General features: G+C 43.8%; 1 protein-coding gene across 4 annotated transcripts in view; it reads right to left on the reverse strand.

Annotated features, from left to right (window-relative positions):
• The window catches only part of LOC137628561 (uncharacterized), a 206,332-nt gene that overhangs the window by 46,412 nt on the left and 142,420 nt on the right, over nucleotides 1-17,500 (reverse strand). For all 4 annotated transcript variants that reach the window (XM_068359722.1, XM_068359730.1, XM_068359725.1 and 1 more), the window contains exon 3: nucleotides 1,767-1,842. In XM_068359722.1, coding sequence (XP_068215823.1) covers nucleotides 1,767-1,842 — 76 coding nt within the window. The remainder of the gene's footprint in view (nucleotides 1-1,766; nucleotides 1,843-17,500) is intronic.

The following is a 17,500-nucleotide window of genomic DNA, read 5'->3' on the forward strand; positions in this document are numbered from 1 at the left end:
AGAAGATGCTGGAGATACTGGGGCAAGAGAATCTAGAGATCTTGCAAAAAGTGCTGGAGATACTGGGTCAAGAGAATCTTGAGAACTTGCAAAAAGTGCTGGAGATATTAGGTCAAGAAAATCTTGAAAATTTGCATTAAGTGCTTAAGATACTGGGGGAGGAGAATCTGGAAAACCTGCAGGTGTTGGAGAACCTGCAAAAGGTGCTAAAGATACTGGCACAGTTAAGTCTAGAAAATCTGCAGAAAGTGCTGAAGATACTGGGGCAGTTAAGTCTAGAAAATCTGCAGGTGCTGGAGACAATGGGGCAGGAAATTCTGGAGAACTTGCAGAAGGTGCTGTACATACAAAGGCAAGCAAATCATAAACAACAAGAGCTAAAGAGGCTAGAGGAGGTAAAGAAACTGCTGATGTAGATGATAAAGGATCTGTTGCAGGTCCCTCTAATTTCTTGAAGAAGCATTCCACTCTCATAAGGTTATCTGCTGTTCCTATTCAGACATCTCCATCTAATACAACAGGTCATCCATGACCTCTCAGCAGACCTTTGTGTAACTTGAAATGTTGGGATCCTCAGTTTCAAACTTTGCCAACCAATCCTCTATCAATGTAAAACCCTATGACAAGCCCTTGTTTGTAAATATTTTACTGTCTGAGGTTGGTATGTCCTCATTCTCTTCAATTATCTATTTCTTGAGTTGAATGAGGTCCTTTGCCTTCACTTTCAAATTAACCAGCTTACTTAGGACAAAAACCTTCTTCCCGACAGCTTTAACTATCCCCTCAAAGCCATAGAAATCATTCACAAACTGGGGATAGTTTTTTCAACCCACCATTCAAGTTTCTCTGCTTCACTTCATTCCAATGATAATATTCTTTGCGGCAGAAAAAAAATATAGTATGATTTCCATAAGTCCGCAAGAGCTTAGTTCTTGTTCTTCCCAGTTGCACAAAAAGCCATTGAAGGTAGTAGGCCCTGAAAGAGGTAACAAAACTCCTATGCTACTTGGCAATCTCTGTTGATTTCAAGGGAACAGATCCCTTCTCATTCTCAAGGATATGATCTTCATCTTTGATTATAGTCGCAACAGACTAACGACAAAGTTGGAGTATGCGGCCAATGTTTGTCAAGTGTTTCTCTACTCTCCAAATGTTTTACAAAGTCTAATTTCACTTCCATGGAGATAGTTTTCCTTCTCTTTGTAGCACTGTCATCTTTAACTTACGTTTCGGAGCCATAAAATTAAAATTTTTATTATATTTTTGTAAGCCATCCGTATTATTTAATCTTTAGATCTTTTTTTATCATAACTTGGTTACCACCTCAAGCCCGGCAAATACTACTATTTAAAACTAATTAGGTCATAGACCTAAAAGAGCTCGAAGTTAGAGTATTTCAGATAATTGATTTTCACGATTGACCTTCTGAACTTGTAAAACAAAAAGCTAACAGTCCCGAACTAAAGCAAATAATTTACAGTACTACAGAATTAGCTTATTTTAGTTCAATGTAACAGTTCTCACTTTAAGTCATGGCTCTAAGCATTTTAGGTAAGGGTCACTGAAATCAAGAACTATTTTGGATGAGAGTAAAATATCTCAAGTTACCAGGACATACTACAATTTTTAATAAAAGGAATTATATTATCAAAAAATAATAAAAGAATACCTAATGCACACCACTTTTAACTTAAGGTGTGTAAAACATACAAATATTGTACAATCATTTAATATTTTCAAACATTATAAATAGAGAGTCTACCTACCAGAGAATATGTCGTCGAATTTAACAACCCCTGCTTTTGCACCTCGTCATTAAATCTGTTCTTTGACACTCTCCCCCTGTAACAAAAAAGGAAAACCTTCTATAAAGCCAATTTCTGCCTCTTGGCAAAATTTTGTATTAGAAAATAGTTCCCAAGCACTTTACAGTAATTACGATTTGGAAGTAAAATACAGTACAAGATATTTTAATAATTACAGCCCACAAAAGGGCGACACTTCTCTCAAAACAAAGTGTGAAGCCTATCATCTACATTATAACTACCAAAACAGTAAGTTACTTAAAGGCTACTTTGGATATGGTAATATGACAAATTCGGAGATAATTTGTATTTTTCCTAACTACACAAACCTTAGCTATTTAATATGGGTAATTACTTTCGGTGTAGCTGAAAGGACGAGCCATTAGAATTTTAACGAAGGTTTACTACACCACCGCTAGTTAGCGGGGGGGTTGGGAGGGTAGCTTGCTATCCCCCCCCCCCCACACACACACACCTGTGTGTAAGTTCACTTTGCTTAGAGGCAGGACTTCACGGGTGACAGGGCTGGTGGACAAGTTTGATTAAATAGCTAAGGTTTGTATTGTTAGGAAAAATACAAATTATCTCCGAACCTGTCATTTGTTCTGCAACTGAAATGCAAACCACGCTATTCAATATGGGTGACTCAACCCTTAGGAAGGGTGAAATAAGTCCCAGCCATACTGGCTTTTGGCTTTTTCCCGTTGCCTCATTATCTGAGTGTGTCAGCACTCAATAATAAAGAGTCCCTGCACCTCGCTCGCACCTTGCTATGCAAGGGCTGCTGCCTACATAAGCTGTGTGTGAAGGATTACGTGTGACTCGTCCTAGGAAGTTGACCTGAAGTTCTTTAGATGGAAACTTTATGCTAGGACTCTCCCAATACCACCTCGTCAGGGTATGGAAACACGACAGTATTAACTTAATACAAGGAACACAAGGGAACATGGTTTACCTGCAATGGTTTGAGGTCAGCTGTGCAGAGAACTCAGGATGCTGCTTTCCCCAAGAGAGGGGAGGATGAAGAAAAGAATAAGGGCCAGACATACCATTTCTTTCATGCACACTAAAACCGGGTAACAATGCCCTCAACCTTCTGCTACTTGTCCATTAAGGAGCCTGAGGTTTAAACCAACTGTTGTGCAGCCACCACAGGGCCGATATCGAGCCTCCTGTGGGTCACGTCTTGCAGGTAGTGGGCTGTGAAGGTCGTTTGACGCTTCCATACCCCCGCTTGTAGAACCTGCGTCACTGAGAAGTTCTTTTTGAAGGCCAGGGACGTAGCTACACCCCTGACATCATGAGCTCTAGGGCGACGTGATGGAGGAGGGTCAGGATTCAGGGACAGATGGATCGTTTTTCGAATCCATGCTGAGATGGTGTTCTTGGTAACCCTCCTCTTCGACCTCCCAGTGCTAACAAACAATGCCTGCACTTGGGGACGAACTGCAGCTGTTCTTTTCAGATATAGCTGCAGCTGTTCTTTTCAGATATAGCCTCAGACTCCTTACTGGGCACAGTAGGAGATGGTCTGGGTCATCTGTTACAGAACGAAGACTAAATCCGGAAAGAGTCGAACCGAGAGTCCGGCACTCCCGGATTCTGAGTCTTAGCAATAAACTCAGGGACGAAGCTGAACGTTACCTCCCTTCATCCCCTTGAATGGGCGATGTCATACGAGAGACCAAGAAGTTCCCTAACTCGCTTGGCTGACGCCAAAGCTAGTAGGAACACCGTCTTCCAAGTTAGGTGGCGATCTGAAGCCTGGCGTAATGGTTCGTAGGGAGGTCTCTTAAGAGACCTGAGAACTAGAACCACGTTCCATGGAGGAGGTCTCACTTCCGACTGAGGGAAGGTAAGTTCATAACTACGTGTGAGTAGGGAAAGTTCCAGCGAAGAAGAAATGTCCACTCCTTTGAGCCTGAAGGCTAGACTTAAGGCTGAACGATAGCCTTACACTGCCGAGACTGAAAGGCGCATTTATTCTCGCAAGTACACGAAGAACTCCGCTATTGCTGGAATAGTGGCATCGAGTGGAGAGATACCCCTTCCACGACACCAACCACAGGAAACTCTCCATTTTGCATGGTAGACCCCTGCGGATGACTTTCGCAGGTGTCCAGACACTCTTTCCGCAACTTGTTGCGAAAATCCTCTCTCTGCGAGGAGATGCTGGATAGTCTCCAGGCGTGAAGACGAAGCGAAGCTACGGCTTTGAGAAAGATGTTGGCGTGTGATTGTTTGAGTAGCTCGTGTCGCAGAGGGAGTTCTCTCGGAGGCTCCGTAAAGAGTTGCAGAAGGTCCGGAAACCATTCCGCGTGATGCCACAGCGGAGCTATGAGGGTCATCGAGAGATTGACCGATATTCTGGTCTTGTTGAGTACCCTCATCAGACAGAACGGGGGAAAGGCATATACGTCGATGTTGTCCCACCGTTGTTGGAAAGCATTTTGCCAGAGAGCCTTGGGATCCGGGACTGGGGAGCAGTACAGCGGCAGTTTGAAGTTCAACGCTGTCGCGAACAGATCCACAGTCGGGGAACCCCACAAAGTCAGGACTTTGTTGGCTACTTGACGATCCAAAGACCACTCGGTACTCAATATCTGAGACGCTCTGCTCAGACTGTCGGCGAGCACATTCCTTTTGCCTGGAATGAAGCGAGCCGATAGTGGAATCGAGTGGACTTCGGTCCATCTCAGTATCTCTACTGCAAGATGGGATAGCTGTTCTGAAAAGGTACCTCCCTGCTTGTTGATGTAAGCCACTACTGTGGTGTTGTCGCTCATCACCACCACAGAGTGACCCGCCAGGTGCTGTTGGAACTGTTGAAGGGCCAGAAATACGGCCTTCATTTCTAGCAGATTTATATGGAGGCACTTTTCTGATTCTGACCACAGGCCTGAGGTCCTGTGGTTCAGAACATGGGCCCCCCATCCTTTCTTTGAAGAGTCTGAAAACAGCATCAAATCCGGGGGGAGAACGAGAAGATCCACTCCCTTTTGTAGGTTCTGGTCTGCCACCCACGACTGAAGGCCCGTCCGTTCCGCGAGACCAATAGGGATCAAGACGTCCTGGGAATCGTGTCCTTGACTCCACCGAGACTTGAGTCGCCATTGCAGAGATCTCATTCTGAGATGACCGTTGGGAACTAGACGGGCCAAGGATGAGAGATGGCCAAGGAGACGTAACCACGACTAGGCTGGGAGTTCGTCTTGTCTGAGGAAAGGACTTGCGACCTTCTTCAGCCTTGCTATCCTGTCGTCTGATGGGAAGGCTTTGTGGAGATTGGTGTCCAATATCATGCCTACGCTTGCGCGCAGGAGAATATTGGCGCGCAGGGGATACCTGGCGCTTAAGGGACTTACTCACAATGTGAGAAAGCCCCTTTTGCCCCAAAGGGACCGGTGCCCGTTGGATAACAGGGTGCGTTGGCACCCACAGCATCAGCAGCCAGGAACGGAGACGGCAGGTTAGCAGGGCTAGGAGATGGCTGGTGATGGCGCCCCTTAGGGCCGTTGGATCAGCAAGCTGACCTATAAGGAGCAATCCTCCGAAGAGGAGTCCTTAAGAGTGGCCTCCCTCGCGAACGAGAGGTCACCAGACTGATGCTGCAGCTGCTCAGCCCCTTGAGCATAGCCACCTGAAGTTTTCATGCGCCCAGCCTTGCAACCGCTCAGCTCCTTGAGCATAGTTACAAGTGCAGTCGCTCAGCACCAAGAGCAAAACCGCCTGAGGACCAGGAAAACCCATCCAGGAATTATTAAGGTATAAGAAGTTCCCCCTCTGCAGGGGGTAGCTCTCACACCTGGGAAGGGAACCTCCCTCGGAAGGGATGTTACCTACACCTGGAGGCGAACCACCTTAGTGTTCTAAGATGAACTGAAGAGCTGACAGTTGTCATGGGAGGACTTCTAAGAGAAGGGATAACGCCAATGACAATGTCCTAGAGAGACGGCAGCGACAGCAGACTCCCCAGGCACAAACAGGACAGCTCTGCTTCGTTGGCACACTTTAGTCAAACGCAGAAAAACTGCATAGTTAACTGGGAAAATAAAGTTAAATAATTATTTAACAGAAATTCCCCCGGGGAGGAACTCCGAAGAGTAACCCCGAGGGAATAGCAAAACATTAGAATTAAAAATTAAAAATGCGCCCTCCTCCCCCACTGACTTTCACGGGAGAAGGGGGAGGGCGGAGAACTGTAACAAAAACAGAATTATAACAGAATTATAATTATGTAATTCATCTAAGAATGATCACAAATAGTAAGAACCACTGACCCCCGAAGGGAAGTGTTCTCCACAGAAGCTGAAAAGTTAAAAATACAATTAGATTTCATTAAAATTAATTGAGACAAATAAACGGAATAGCAGCCCAACCCGCAACAGGAAAGAAGCTTCCGTAATAGTAAGGGGTGAACGACCAGGAGTAGAGAGAGAGACCATAGTCAATCTAAACTCCCACGTTCCCTTCGCTAAGAATCCAAGTTCCCCGTAGGAAAGGAAGAACAGGGAAGATAATAGATGAATGAAGAAAGTCCAGCGATGACGACTCCCCACGGCGGCCGAGTTAACGGAAAGCCGAAGGAACGACCGAAGGACCAAGAGGGAGAGGCTGCACCCCATGACGTGAATCCGCGGTGGCCTAGCACTACGCCGGTGACGTTGTCATACACTACACACACAGCACAAACACTGAAAAGAAAACTTACTACATTTCTATACACAAATATATACATAAACATAAAGAATGTTTATATATATATTACAAGCATAAGAAAAAGTAAAAAGACAAAAAGCATTAATGGCTGTCAAAGAGGCGAGGGTGAAAGTGGACACGTCTGATCACCACCCGAGCCAAAGTAAAAGTGAGCTCACCACACAGGTGTGTGGGGGGGGGGGGTAGCTCCCGCTAACTAGCGACGGGGGTAGTAAACCCTTGTTAAAATTCTAATGGCTCGTCATTTCAGCTACGCCGAAAGTAATACCCATATTAAATAGCATGGTTTGTAATTCAGTTACGGAACAACTCAATACTAAATAAAAGTACTGGGTGGAAGAAATCTCGAAATTTAATAAAAGTACTGCCCGGAAAAAAAAACTCGAAATTTAATAAAAGTACTGGATGGAATAAAAGTACTGACTAGAAAATAACAATTTCTTGAAGGGCGAGTCTACAATAGTATTGCATATTCTTTCGCTTCATTTTTCTAATTCTACGATAGTTTTACTTGCTGCCCAAAAATTTACGACGTTATAATCAGGACGTAGATATGATTTATTTATTTTATTATTTCTGGGGCGGCCTGTGACGGCCGGTGAGAAAGGTCCTTCCTTATACCTTTCCTAATATAAATCTTCCAAATATACTAGAGAAAGATAAAAGCATGGAATGCAGAGGTTACAACCCTCGCGCGAACACCTTGTAGGTGTCGTGTATTAAACAAAGGCGTGTGTAAACCACTATTCACAGGTTGTCTTCCATTTAGATAATCCCTTCATCAATGGGGAGGGCCGTGACAGGCCCTAGATAACATGGTTGAACTCCCCAACGACACCTACCACGCGCGCCCTCTAGGACATCCTTCTGTAATTGGACTTGCAGCAAGCATAGTTTTTTTTGGGCACAGTGTTTTTTCGAAGTTTCTCGTTATTTCAACATGACTGACGTTGTTACTTCACCCTTACCAATGTTAAGTACCATAGTTTGTTTTGGCAGCTTTTGGCAGTACCGGGCATTTGTTCTATTTCCATTATGGTGGTTTTTAGTTTTGGAAGCGATTGTCCTGCCGAGGTATCGGCAGCCATTTTGGGTATGTTCGCTTCGGTAAATTTTCTAGTTATTTTTGCCCATCTGGTACTCTGTCAGCTAGGTTATATCACTTACGTTTTATGGCCTTTTATGTTATCATTAATTATTATTAATTTTTACTATGGTATTTATTTGCTTGCAAGTCCAATTTGGACCTACGAAGAATAGCGATTTAAGATAGCGTTTTAAAGCATAGTAACGATTTAAAGCTTAGCGATTTAGTCTGTTAATTTGTACCCTCCTGGAGGGTTCGTTTTAGACTATATCCTTGTTTATTTGTTATGTTGTCGTTATTCTTCGTTATTACTATTACTAAGAAAAGCAATCAATTTTATTAATTTTCTTATTTATTGTGTGATGTTAATTTTTAATATGAAACCTTGAGAGCAAAAGCATAGAGTGCTCGTTTCCTGTTCTACAGGTATGAGTTATCCTTTCTCTCGTTTTCTTTGAGTAAGAGAGGTGAATTTCCCGTTCTCTGTTTTTATACGATCACGGGTTATTCAGGCCTCCTCTCAGTATCAGAATTGATGATAGTACGTTTAATATTATAAACGATTTATTGATGTGGTTACTGTTAATATAGCTAACACTATTATTAGGTACGATAGTGTATGAGTCATTAATTGGGGTCGTTTTATACCGACACCCTTAGCTCCGCCTCGAGTTATGCTTAGCTCCGCCTTGAGTTATGCTTAGCTCCGCCTTGAGTTATGCTCCGCTATAATGGATACTCATTGGGTGAGAACTAGTTATCGTTCCGGAGCAGATTTTTGGAGTGCAACGGTGAAATCCGGCACTCGGACTCCGGCTGAAGCCTTTTACACACGAACCTTTGTCATGTTTGATCACAATTACACCGTTAAGGCCCCCGTTTTCATCGTATCTCCGGCTTCACTGGAGATAACTCATTCATTGAGGATAATGTTATCGTACCGGAGACGGTCACGATATCACGATGACGGGCCTTTGCTACCGGACCTCCGGTAAAAACAGAGATCAAGCAGGAGTCCAGAACCGGAGTTAACAGTGTGATACCGATGAAGTTTAGAGATTCATGCTACGTGGTTACTGGTTTCTATTATAATTTCTTATTTTATTAAGGTGTTAGCTACTACCATACTCACACATTAATTAAGATTTAAGTGTTTCTGATTCATAAGTCAATGACAAGAATCTCAAGGAACATCCAGACTTATGTCTTCTTTCTTTTTACAGAAAGTCCGCTGCACTGCCAGGGGCTGCTCCGCTGCCTTTACTGATCCCATGGGCCATGATCTATGCCGGGCCCATGCCCATTGCGCCATATCCTTCTCTCGGGAACCGGGACAAGCCCCCTATACGATATGGTTTCCGGAGGCATGCATGCTCTGCTATGAGCTGTCAGCCCTACTCCTGAGCGAGGAGGTAAGTTGGTTCTAGTGTCCCTGTTAATATCCTTTGCAAAGAATTAATTGCTCTTTATATATTGACTTCAGTTTTGGCTTCATCATTAATTCCCTCTCTCCTCTTTCAGGCTGATGATGAATCTCTCAGGGAGGCGAGAGCTACTCTCCGGCCTTGGGTGTCAGGGTTTGGGAGGAATGCGCCTGCTGGCGCACCCTATCTCCTTGGAGACATGGCTTCTCGCCTATTCCCAGGCTCTACTACTGCAGCAGTTCCACCGGAGACAGCGGCCCCGTTAATTGAAGTGGTTAGAGCAACCATTCTAACTGAGGAAGAGGTTTTAGTGACGGAGGCCGAGCCCTACCTAGGTCTGGACGAGGAACCCATGGATGAGCAGGTAGGTGGTGTTGAGTTGGTGGACCCCCTTTCACCCCACACTCCTTCCTCTACTACTTCCTTTCACGGCTTTGATAAACCTACGGCTTCTCCTCGAGGTCCCTCCGTTCCTGTACGACCCAAGGTGAAGCCACTACGTACCTTTAAGCCTTCAGCTTTGCCATTATCAGTGTCACCGGTTCCGGGACCCTCAAAGGATCCTGATGTTCATATTGCTATACCTAAAACCGTGACTCCTAAGAAGTCAAAGTCTACTAAGTCCAGGGCTTCGTTAGAGGATCAGGCTCGGGAGCCCCATTTATCCGCCGCCATGGTCAGGGATATTGTGAAAGAACAGATACAACAATATCTTCAACAGTCTAGGGCAGACCGAGGAGCTATGACGGAGCTCAAAGATATGGTGGCAAGTCTCATCCGTTCCGGAACTCAGATGCCCCCTCCTTCAGCCCCGGACGCATCGAAGTTACCTCCCTTCGAGAAAAACAACCCTTGGAGGTTTGCCTTACATGCTCCATATATTGATGGTGCCATAACTCTAGAGGGCATAGGCACCCGTCCTCTAGAGGACTTAGAATTTTACCCTCCGGGACTAGAATTCCCATTCAACGGCTTCGTCCGATTGAAAGAACATGCCTTGGTTAGGTTAGACAAGGTACCGAAGGAAACGGTAATATTCCCTAAAGAGCAGGCCCAAGCTTTCTGGGCCAGGACATTGTCAGACTGGGGTTGCACTAATTCCAAGCTCACCCCACACAAAGGAGCCTACACCATATTTACAGCTTCTCCAGGTATTACCTTGCCTATTACAGATAAAGTGGCAGCTCTTACTTTTCAGGCTATCAAAGAAGGTTCTGCCATGCCGGCTCTTAAAGAGACCGATCCCACCTCCATGCTCATTCCGAGTACCGTTACTATCTGGGATGATGCCCCCGCTACTTTCACAGTAGGGAAGTTAGACCCAGACTGTGCCTCTAATCTGTTCTCCGAGAAGCTTCCTAAATTACCAGATATTCTTTTCAAGACTGAGTTTGAGGCACGGAATAGGTTGGCTAGGTCTCTCCACTCCATTACCTCCGTGGAGTCCCTAACCTCACTTTATCCGACCGAGACCATGTTCCGGGTATTCACAAAGAACCTGTCTCTGTCCTTCCAAATCGACTTACACGAGTTTTGTTCGGCTCGGGTTAGTTGCAGGAAGCACGTTCTTTCTGAGGCCACGATCAGGCATGAACCGAATAGGCTGATAGCTTCCCCCTGCTGGGGTAAAAACCTTTTTCCTCAGGAGGAGGTGAACAAGGTACTACAAGACGCTGCGAGAGCAAATCAAAATTTGCAAGTGAGGTGGGGCCTCACTGCCAAAAAGAGGGTTGAAGGTCAAAAACAAACCTTCTTCAGGAAGAAACAGAGGTTTGCCCCTTACAAGACGAGCCGAGGTCACTACCAACAATCGCCGATTGCCCACTCGTCTTCACAGTCTCCCACTGCTTCGTCTCTTCTACAGCCGAAACACCCTCAACAGGTGGTCTACCTCACTGCTCCCCCAGGTACCCAACCCAACCCCGTTTGGATGCCCTCACCCGCATACAACCCTAGCTACGGACCCTCAGGTCCCTTTCGTGGACACCAGAGAGGTAGCTACAGGGCTAGAGGACAGTTCCGTCAACGAGGCGGACCTAGGACAAGGGGTTCTCGAGGAGGGAAAGAACCTAGATTCACTCCCTCGCAATGATATAGTTCCGGTAGGGGGGAGACTTTACCACTTTCGAGACCTTTGGACCTTCAGTCCGTGGGCTCACAGCATAGTCTCCAAAGGCTTGGGGTGGAAATGGTCACAAGGTTCTCCTCCTCCACCAGTGACCCACAACCATTCTGAGAGAGTACACCACCGAGTTACTACAGAAAAAAGCAATCAAACGGGTTCGATCGCTGAAGTTCCAAGGCCGCCTGTTCACAGTTCCGAAGAAAGGCTCGTCGGCATTGAGAGTGGTCCGGGACTTGTCAAAGCTAAATTCTTACATCCTCTGCGACAAGTTCCGGATGTTGACCATCTCTCAGGTACGTACCCTGCTTCCCCGTGGGGCCGTCACCACCTCTATCGATCTTACCGACGCCTATTATCACGTACCAATAGCTCGAAACTTCTCTCCTTACCTAGGTTTCCGTCTAGGCAGGAAAGCCTTTGCATTCAAAGTCATGCCCTTCGGCCTCAACATTGCACCCAGGATATTCACGAAACTGGGAGAGACAGTGCTAGAACAACTCAGGAACCAAGGGATTCAGATCGTTGCTTATCTGGACGATTGGCTTATTTGGGCTCGGTCAGCCCTGGAGTGCAACAGAGCTACGAAGAAAGTACTTCGTTTTCTCGCCAACCTGGGATTTCGGGTCAATCTCCAAAAATTCCGCCTACTTCCATCAGACCGCTTCGAATGGTTAGGCATACAGTGGGACCTTGCACGGCACAAGCTGGTTCTACCTCCCAAAAAGGTAAGAGAAATAGCTTCCAAGGTCAAGAATTTTCTAAAACACAGGCAGGTGTCCAGAAGAGCCTTAGAAAGAATCCTCGGCCTTCTTCAATTCGATTCAGTAACAGATCGCCTATTGAAAGCCAAACTCAAAGACATCAATCGAGTTTGGAGAAAGAGAGCCACAGTACCTTTAAGAGACAAGGTCTCGAAAATCCCCTCTGTCTTGAAAATGAGATTACAGCCATGGTCCGAACCGAAGAACCTTTCCAAATCGGTTCCTCTTCAATTCCCACCCCCACAAGTGACAATTCATACAGACGCGTCTCTGAGTGGATGGGGGGGTTACTACGAACGTCAGATGTTTCAGGGCTCTTGGTCACCCGCCATGAAACACTTCCACATCAATGTTCTCGAAGCCATGGCAGTGTTCTTGACCCTGAAGAGGCTCTCTCCTCCGAGGTCGACCCACATCAGAGTAGTGTCAGACAGCACAGCCGTAGTACACTGCATCAACAGAGGAGGATCCAAGTCGCCCAACCTGAATCAGATCCTGGTCGCTATCTTCACCTTGGCAGCAGAAAAGAACTGGTTCCTGTCAGCAACCCACCTAGCGGGAGTCCAGAATGTGATAGCGGACTCACTATCCAGGACGAAACCACTGGAATCAGAATGGTCTCTGGACATAATTTCATTCCGGTGGATACTCAGGCTGGTTCCGGGCCTTCAGGTAGATCTATTCGCAACTCAGATGAATCACAAACTTCCTTGTTATGTGACACCAAACATGGACCCTCAGGCTTATGCCATAGACGCATTAACCCTGGATTGGAACCATTGGAGGAAGATTTACCTATTTCCACCAGTGAATCTTCTAATGAAAGTATTGCACAAACTACGCTCCTTCCGGGGGACAGTGGCCTTAGTAGCACCTCACTGGCCAAAGAGCAGTTGGTTTCCTCTCCTCCTCGAGCTGAAACTCCGACCCTTCCGGATTCCATTCCCCAAACTAACCCAAGTAATTCAAACACAGACTGTGTCAGATTCCTCAAGGATAGCCAAAACCCTAACTTTGTGGACTTCATGAAGTTTGCAGCTCATAAAGACGCAAACATTGACCCGGAAAACGTTCTCTTCATCGAAGCGGACAAAAGGGACTCGACAATTCGTCAATATGATTCGGCTGTTAAGAAATTAGCAGGTTTCATAAAGAATTCAGACCACACTCGTATGACTCCGAATTTAGCCATCTCGTTCTTTAGGTTCTTATTTGACAAGGGCTTGGCAGCTAGCACTATAACTACCATCAAGTCAGCTTTGAAGAAGATATTCCTGGTTGGGTTTAACATTAACCTAGCTGATTCCTATTTCTCATCTATTCCAAAAGCATGTGCTAGGCTTCGGCCGTTGGATCGGCCGCAAAAAGTCTCTTGGTCTCTGAACAATGTCCTCAAACTCGCGTCGGACACTGACAACGAGTCCTGCTCTTATATCACTCTGCTTAGGAAGACATTATTTCTATCAGATATGGCCTCAGGTGCTAGAATCTCAGAACTAGCAGCGCTCTCACATAACCCGGAAAACATAGATTTCCTCCCTACAGGCGAAGTACTGCTTACCCCAGACAGAGCTTTCCTAGCTAAAAATGAGGACCCGCAAAATAGGTGGTCCCCTTGGAAGATCATCTCTCTTCCCCAGGATCTTTCGCTGTGTCCAGTCACTACTCTCAGGACCTTTTTAGCTAGGTCTGCCACCCGCTCGTCTGGCCCCTTATTTATCAGGGAACAAGGTGGTACTTTGACCATTCAAGGTATCAGACAACAAATCCTCTACTTCATTAAACATGCTAACCCGGAATCATTTCCCCATGCTCATGATATATGGTCAACAGCTACCTCTATCAATTACTTCCAGAACATGGACTTTGATGACCTTAAAAAATACACGGGTTGGAAATCTCCTATGGTTTTCAAACGCCACTATCTAAAGAACTTACAGGCCCTTAAATACCCTACGGTTGCAGCGGGGAGTCTTATCTCCCCCCATTAATCTCTGATTATTTCTTTATTCCATCTCTTCTCTCCTCCCTCCTGACCACCTCTCACACCACGTCGCCACTCTCCTGGGTGGTTCGTTAGCCCTAAGTTATTTTGCCATGTTTAATTGTTATGATTTAACTGTTATTGTAATTACCATTCCTGTAAAGTTTAGATATGCTTAGACATGTAAGGTTGATACCTTTCACGACGAGACACTCAGGTGATCCCTGGTCCTCATATTATTTTAGCATTACATCCCCTATGCCTATGGCTAGTTTATGATTTATGTTTACTTACAGTATTATATTATTGCCTTACATGGTGTTTGTTTTCTCCTTATTATGTTATTAATTTATTGGGCTTGGAAGGCATTCTCTGGTACATTCTCACCGGCCGTCACAGGCCGGCCCAGAAAAGGGATTTTGACGAAGGAAAAATCTATTTCTGGGAAGAGGCCTGTGACGCCCGGTGAAACCCTTCCCGGTTATTTGATACGGACCCCACCCCTCTTTTTTCCTTGCCAAGCCATATGTTCTTGCAGAAGGATGTCCTAGAGGGCGGGCGTGGTAGGTGTCGTTGGGGAGTTCAACCATGTTATCTAGGGCCTGTCACGGCCCTCCCCATTGATGAAGGGATTATCTAAATGGAAGACAACCTGTGAACAGTGGTTTACACACGCCTTTGTTTAATACACGACAGGTGTTCGCGCGAGGGTTGTAACCTCTGCATTCCATGCTTTTATCTTTCTCTAGTATATTTGGAAGATTTATATTAGGAAAGGTATAAGGAAGGACCTTTCTCACCGGGCGTCACAGGCCTCTTCCCAGAAATAGATTTTTCCTTCGTCAAAATCCCTTTATTAGTTTTATTTATTTTTTTATATTTTATCATTGCGCTCGCCATGAATAGCGAGTGGCCCTACGATTGTACTCGCCAACGACAAATTCAACTCAGCAGTGTCCAAGGCTAGGCGAGCCCAATATCCCAAAATCCTGAAAATGTCCCCACCCCCCCCCCAAAAAAATAAATAAAAATAAAGAAAAAGAAAAAAGCTATTTATTACTGTAAAAAAAACTTTCACCCTAAAATTCACTCAGTATTATAATTTATTTATCTTGAAAAAAGGATATCTACCGTATATCCCGTGTCATAAGACACTGCAAGTGGTAAGACGCACCCTTAAATTGGCAAGGCAGTTCTAGAAAAATGAATTTAGAATTTTAAAAACTTCTTAGTACAAATCCCTAGTCAGAGACTCTAGAGTGATTACTGTCTTGCAACGTAACTTTTCTTATTTTGGGTGAATTATGAAATGTTTAAGTTAATATTAATTAGTTATACTGTAGGCCGATTATCCAAATTTTATTACATATTCATATAAGAAACCTCTAAAGTTGTCATAGTTTCCACCACAACTACACGTTTAGTCAGTGTTTGGTGTTTCAAGTGTTGTTTACATCAAAGCAGTGTTGCCAAAGGTGCATAAAATTTTGTTAAAGATTTCAAATTCTAGTACTTTCTAATTCCAAAATTCCTCGTACAGCCTATAAATTTCCGCACAAAATGTAATTATTGATTAAAGAAATCTAGACATTCTTTTAGGTGGAATAATGTTGTTACTGTTTGTGTTTCTAGGTTTAGTTACTTTTCTGCTAACTTGGTAATACTGCACTCAACAATCAGAATTTTTTTTCCCACAGTCTGTTTGTATTATTTCGTAACTCAGGCAACAAAGTCATTATCAATGTATTGGTTTATTACAAAATGTCAACAAAATATGAGAATAGATATATACATCATAAACAACTCTGTCATAGCGTCGTCTGCTATGAGACTATTAGTTGGCATGTTTTCTTGTAGAAGAGGGTTAGCAAGTCATCAGCTAATTACGAGAAAAAAAAAAAAATTGCTACTGTACTTCATTGAGGGATGTGCAATATAAAAATAAATGAATTTATTACATATTAATGATAATTGTAGGATTATATTCTATCTCTCGTGAGTTTGAGTGTTTGTATGTCAATAGTTGAGTGTTTGAAGGGTGTCAAACTCCCTTATACAACTTTTTCTTAAGTGTTAAGACACAGGGTGATTTTGGAGGGCACTTCGTGAAAAAAGTGAGTCTCACGACATGGGAAATACGGTATTTTATTTTCTAATAAAAAATATATATATATATATATATATATATATATATATATATATATATATATATATATATATAATATATATATATATAATATATATATATATATATATATATATATATATATTATATATATATATATATATATATATATATATATATATATATATATATAATATATATATATAATATATATATATATATAATATATATAAAATATATATATATATATATAATATATATATATATATATATATATATATATATATATATATATATATATATATATATATATATAATATATATATATATAATATATATATATATAATATATATATAATATATATATAAAACATATATCATATCATATACCAAAGGCACTTCCCCCAATTTTGGGGGGTAGCCGACAACAACAAGAAACAAAACAAAAAGGGGACCTCTACTCTCTACGTTCCTCCAGCCTAACCAGGGACTCAGCCGAGTTCAGCTGGTACTGCTAGGGTGCCACAGCCCACCCTCCCACATTTCCACCACAGATGAAGCTTCACACTGCTGAGTCCCCTACTGCTGCTACCTCCGCGGTCATCTAAGGCACCGGAGGAAGCAGCAGGGCCTACCGGAACTGCGTCACAATCGCTCGCCATTCATTCCTATTTCTAGCACGCTCTCTTGCCTCTCTCACATCTATCCTCCTATCACCCAGAGCTTTCTTCACACCATCCATCCACCCAAACCTTGGCCTTCCTCTTGTACTTCTCCCATCAACTCTTGCATTCATCACCTTCTTTAGCAGACAGCTATTTTCCATTCTCTCAACATGGCCAAACCACCTCAACACATTCATATCCACTCTAGCCGCTAACTCATTTCTTACACCCGTTCTCACCCTCACCACTTCGTTCCTAACCCTATCTACTCGAGATACACCAGCCATACTCCTCAGACACTTCATCTCAAACACATTCAATTTCTGTCTCTCCATCACTTTCATTCCCCACAACTCCGATCCATACATCACAGTTGGTACAATCACTTTCTCATATAGAACTCTCTTTACATTCATGCCCAATCCTCTATTTTTTACTACTCCCTTAACTGCCCCCAACACTTTGCAACCTTCATTCACTCTCTGACGTACATCTGCTTCCACTCCACCATTTGCTGCAACAACAGACCCCAAGTACTTAAACTGATCCACCTCCTCAAGTAACTCTCCATTCAACATGACATTCAACCTTGCACCACCTTCCCTTCTCGTACATCTCATAACCTTACTCTTACCCACATTAACTCTCAACTTCCTTCTCTCACACACCCTTCCAAATTCTGTCACTAGTCGGTCAAGCTTCTCTTCTGTGTCTGCTACCAGTACAGTATCATCCGCAAACAACAACTGATTTACCTCCCATTCATGATCATTCTCGCCTACCAGTTTTAATCCTCGTCCAAGCA

This window comes from Palaemon carinicauda, chromosome 2, assembly GCF_036898095.1.
Source record: "Palaemon carinicauda isolate YSFRI2023 chromosome 2, ASM3689809v2, whole genome shotgun sequence".
Classification (NCBI taxonomy): domain Eukaryota; kingdom Metazoa; phylum Arthropoda; class Malacostraca; order Decapoda; family Palaemonidae; genus Palaemon; species Palaemon carinicauda.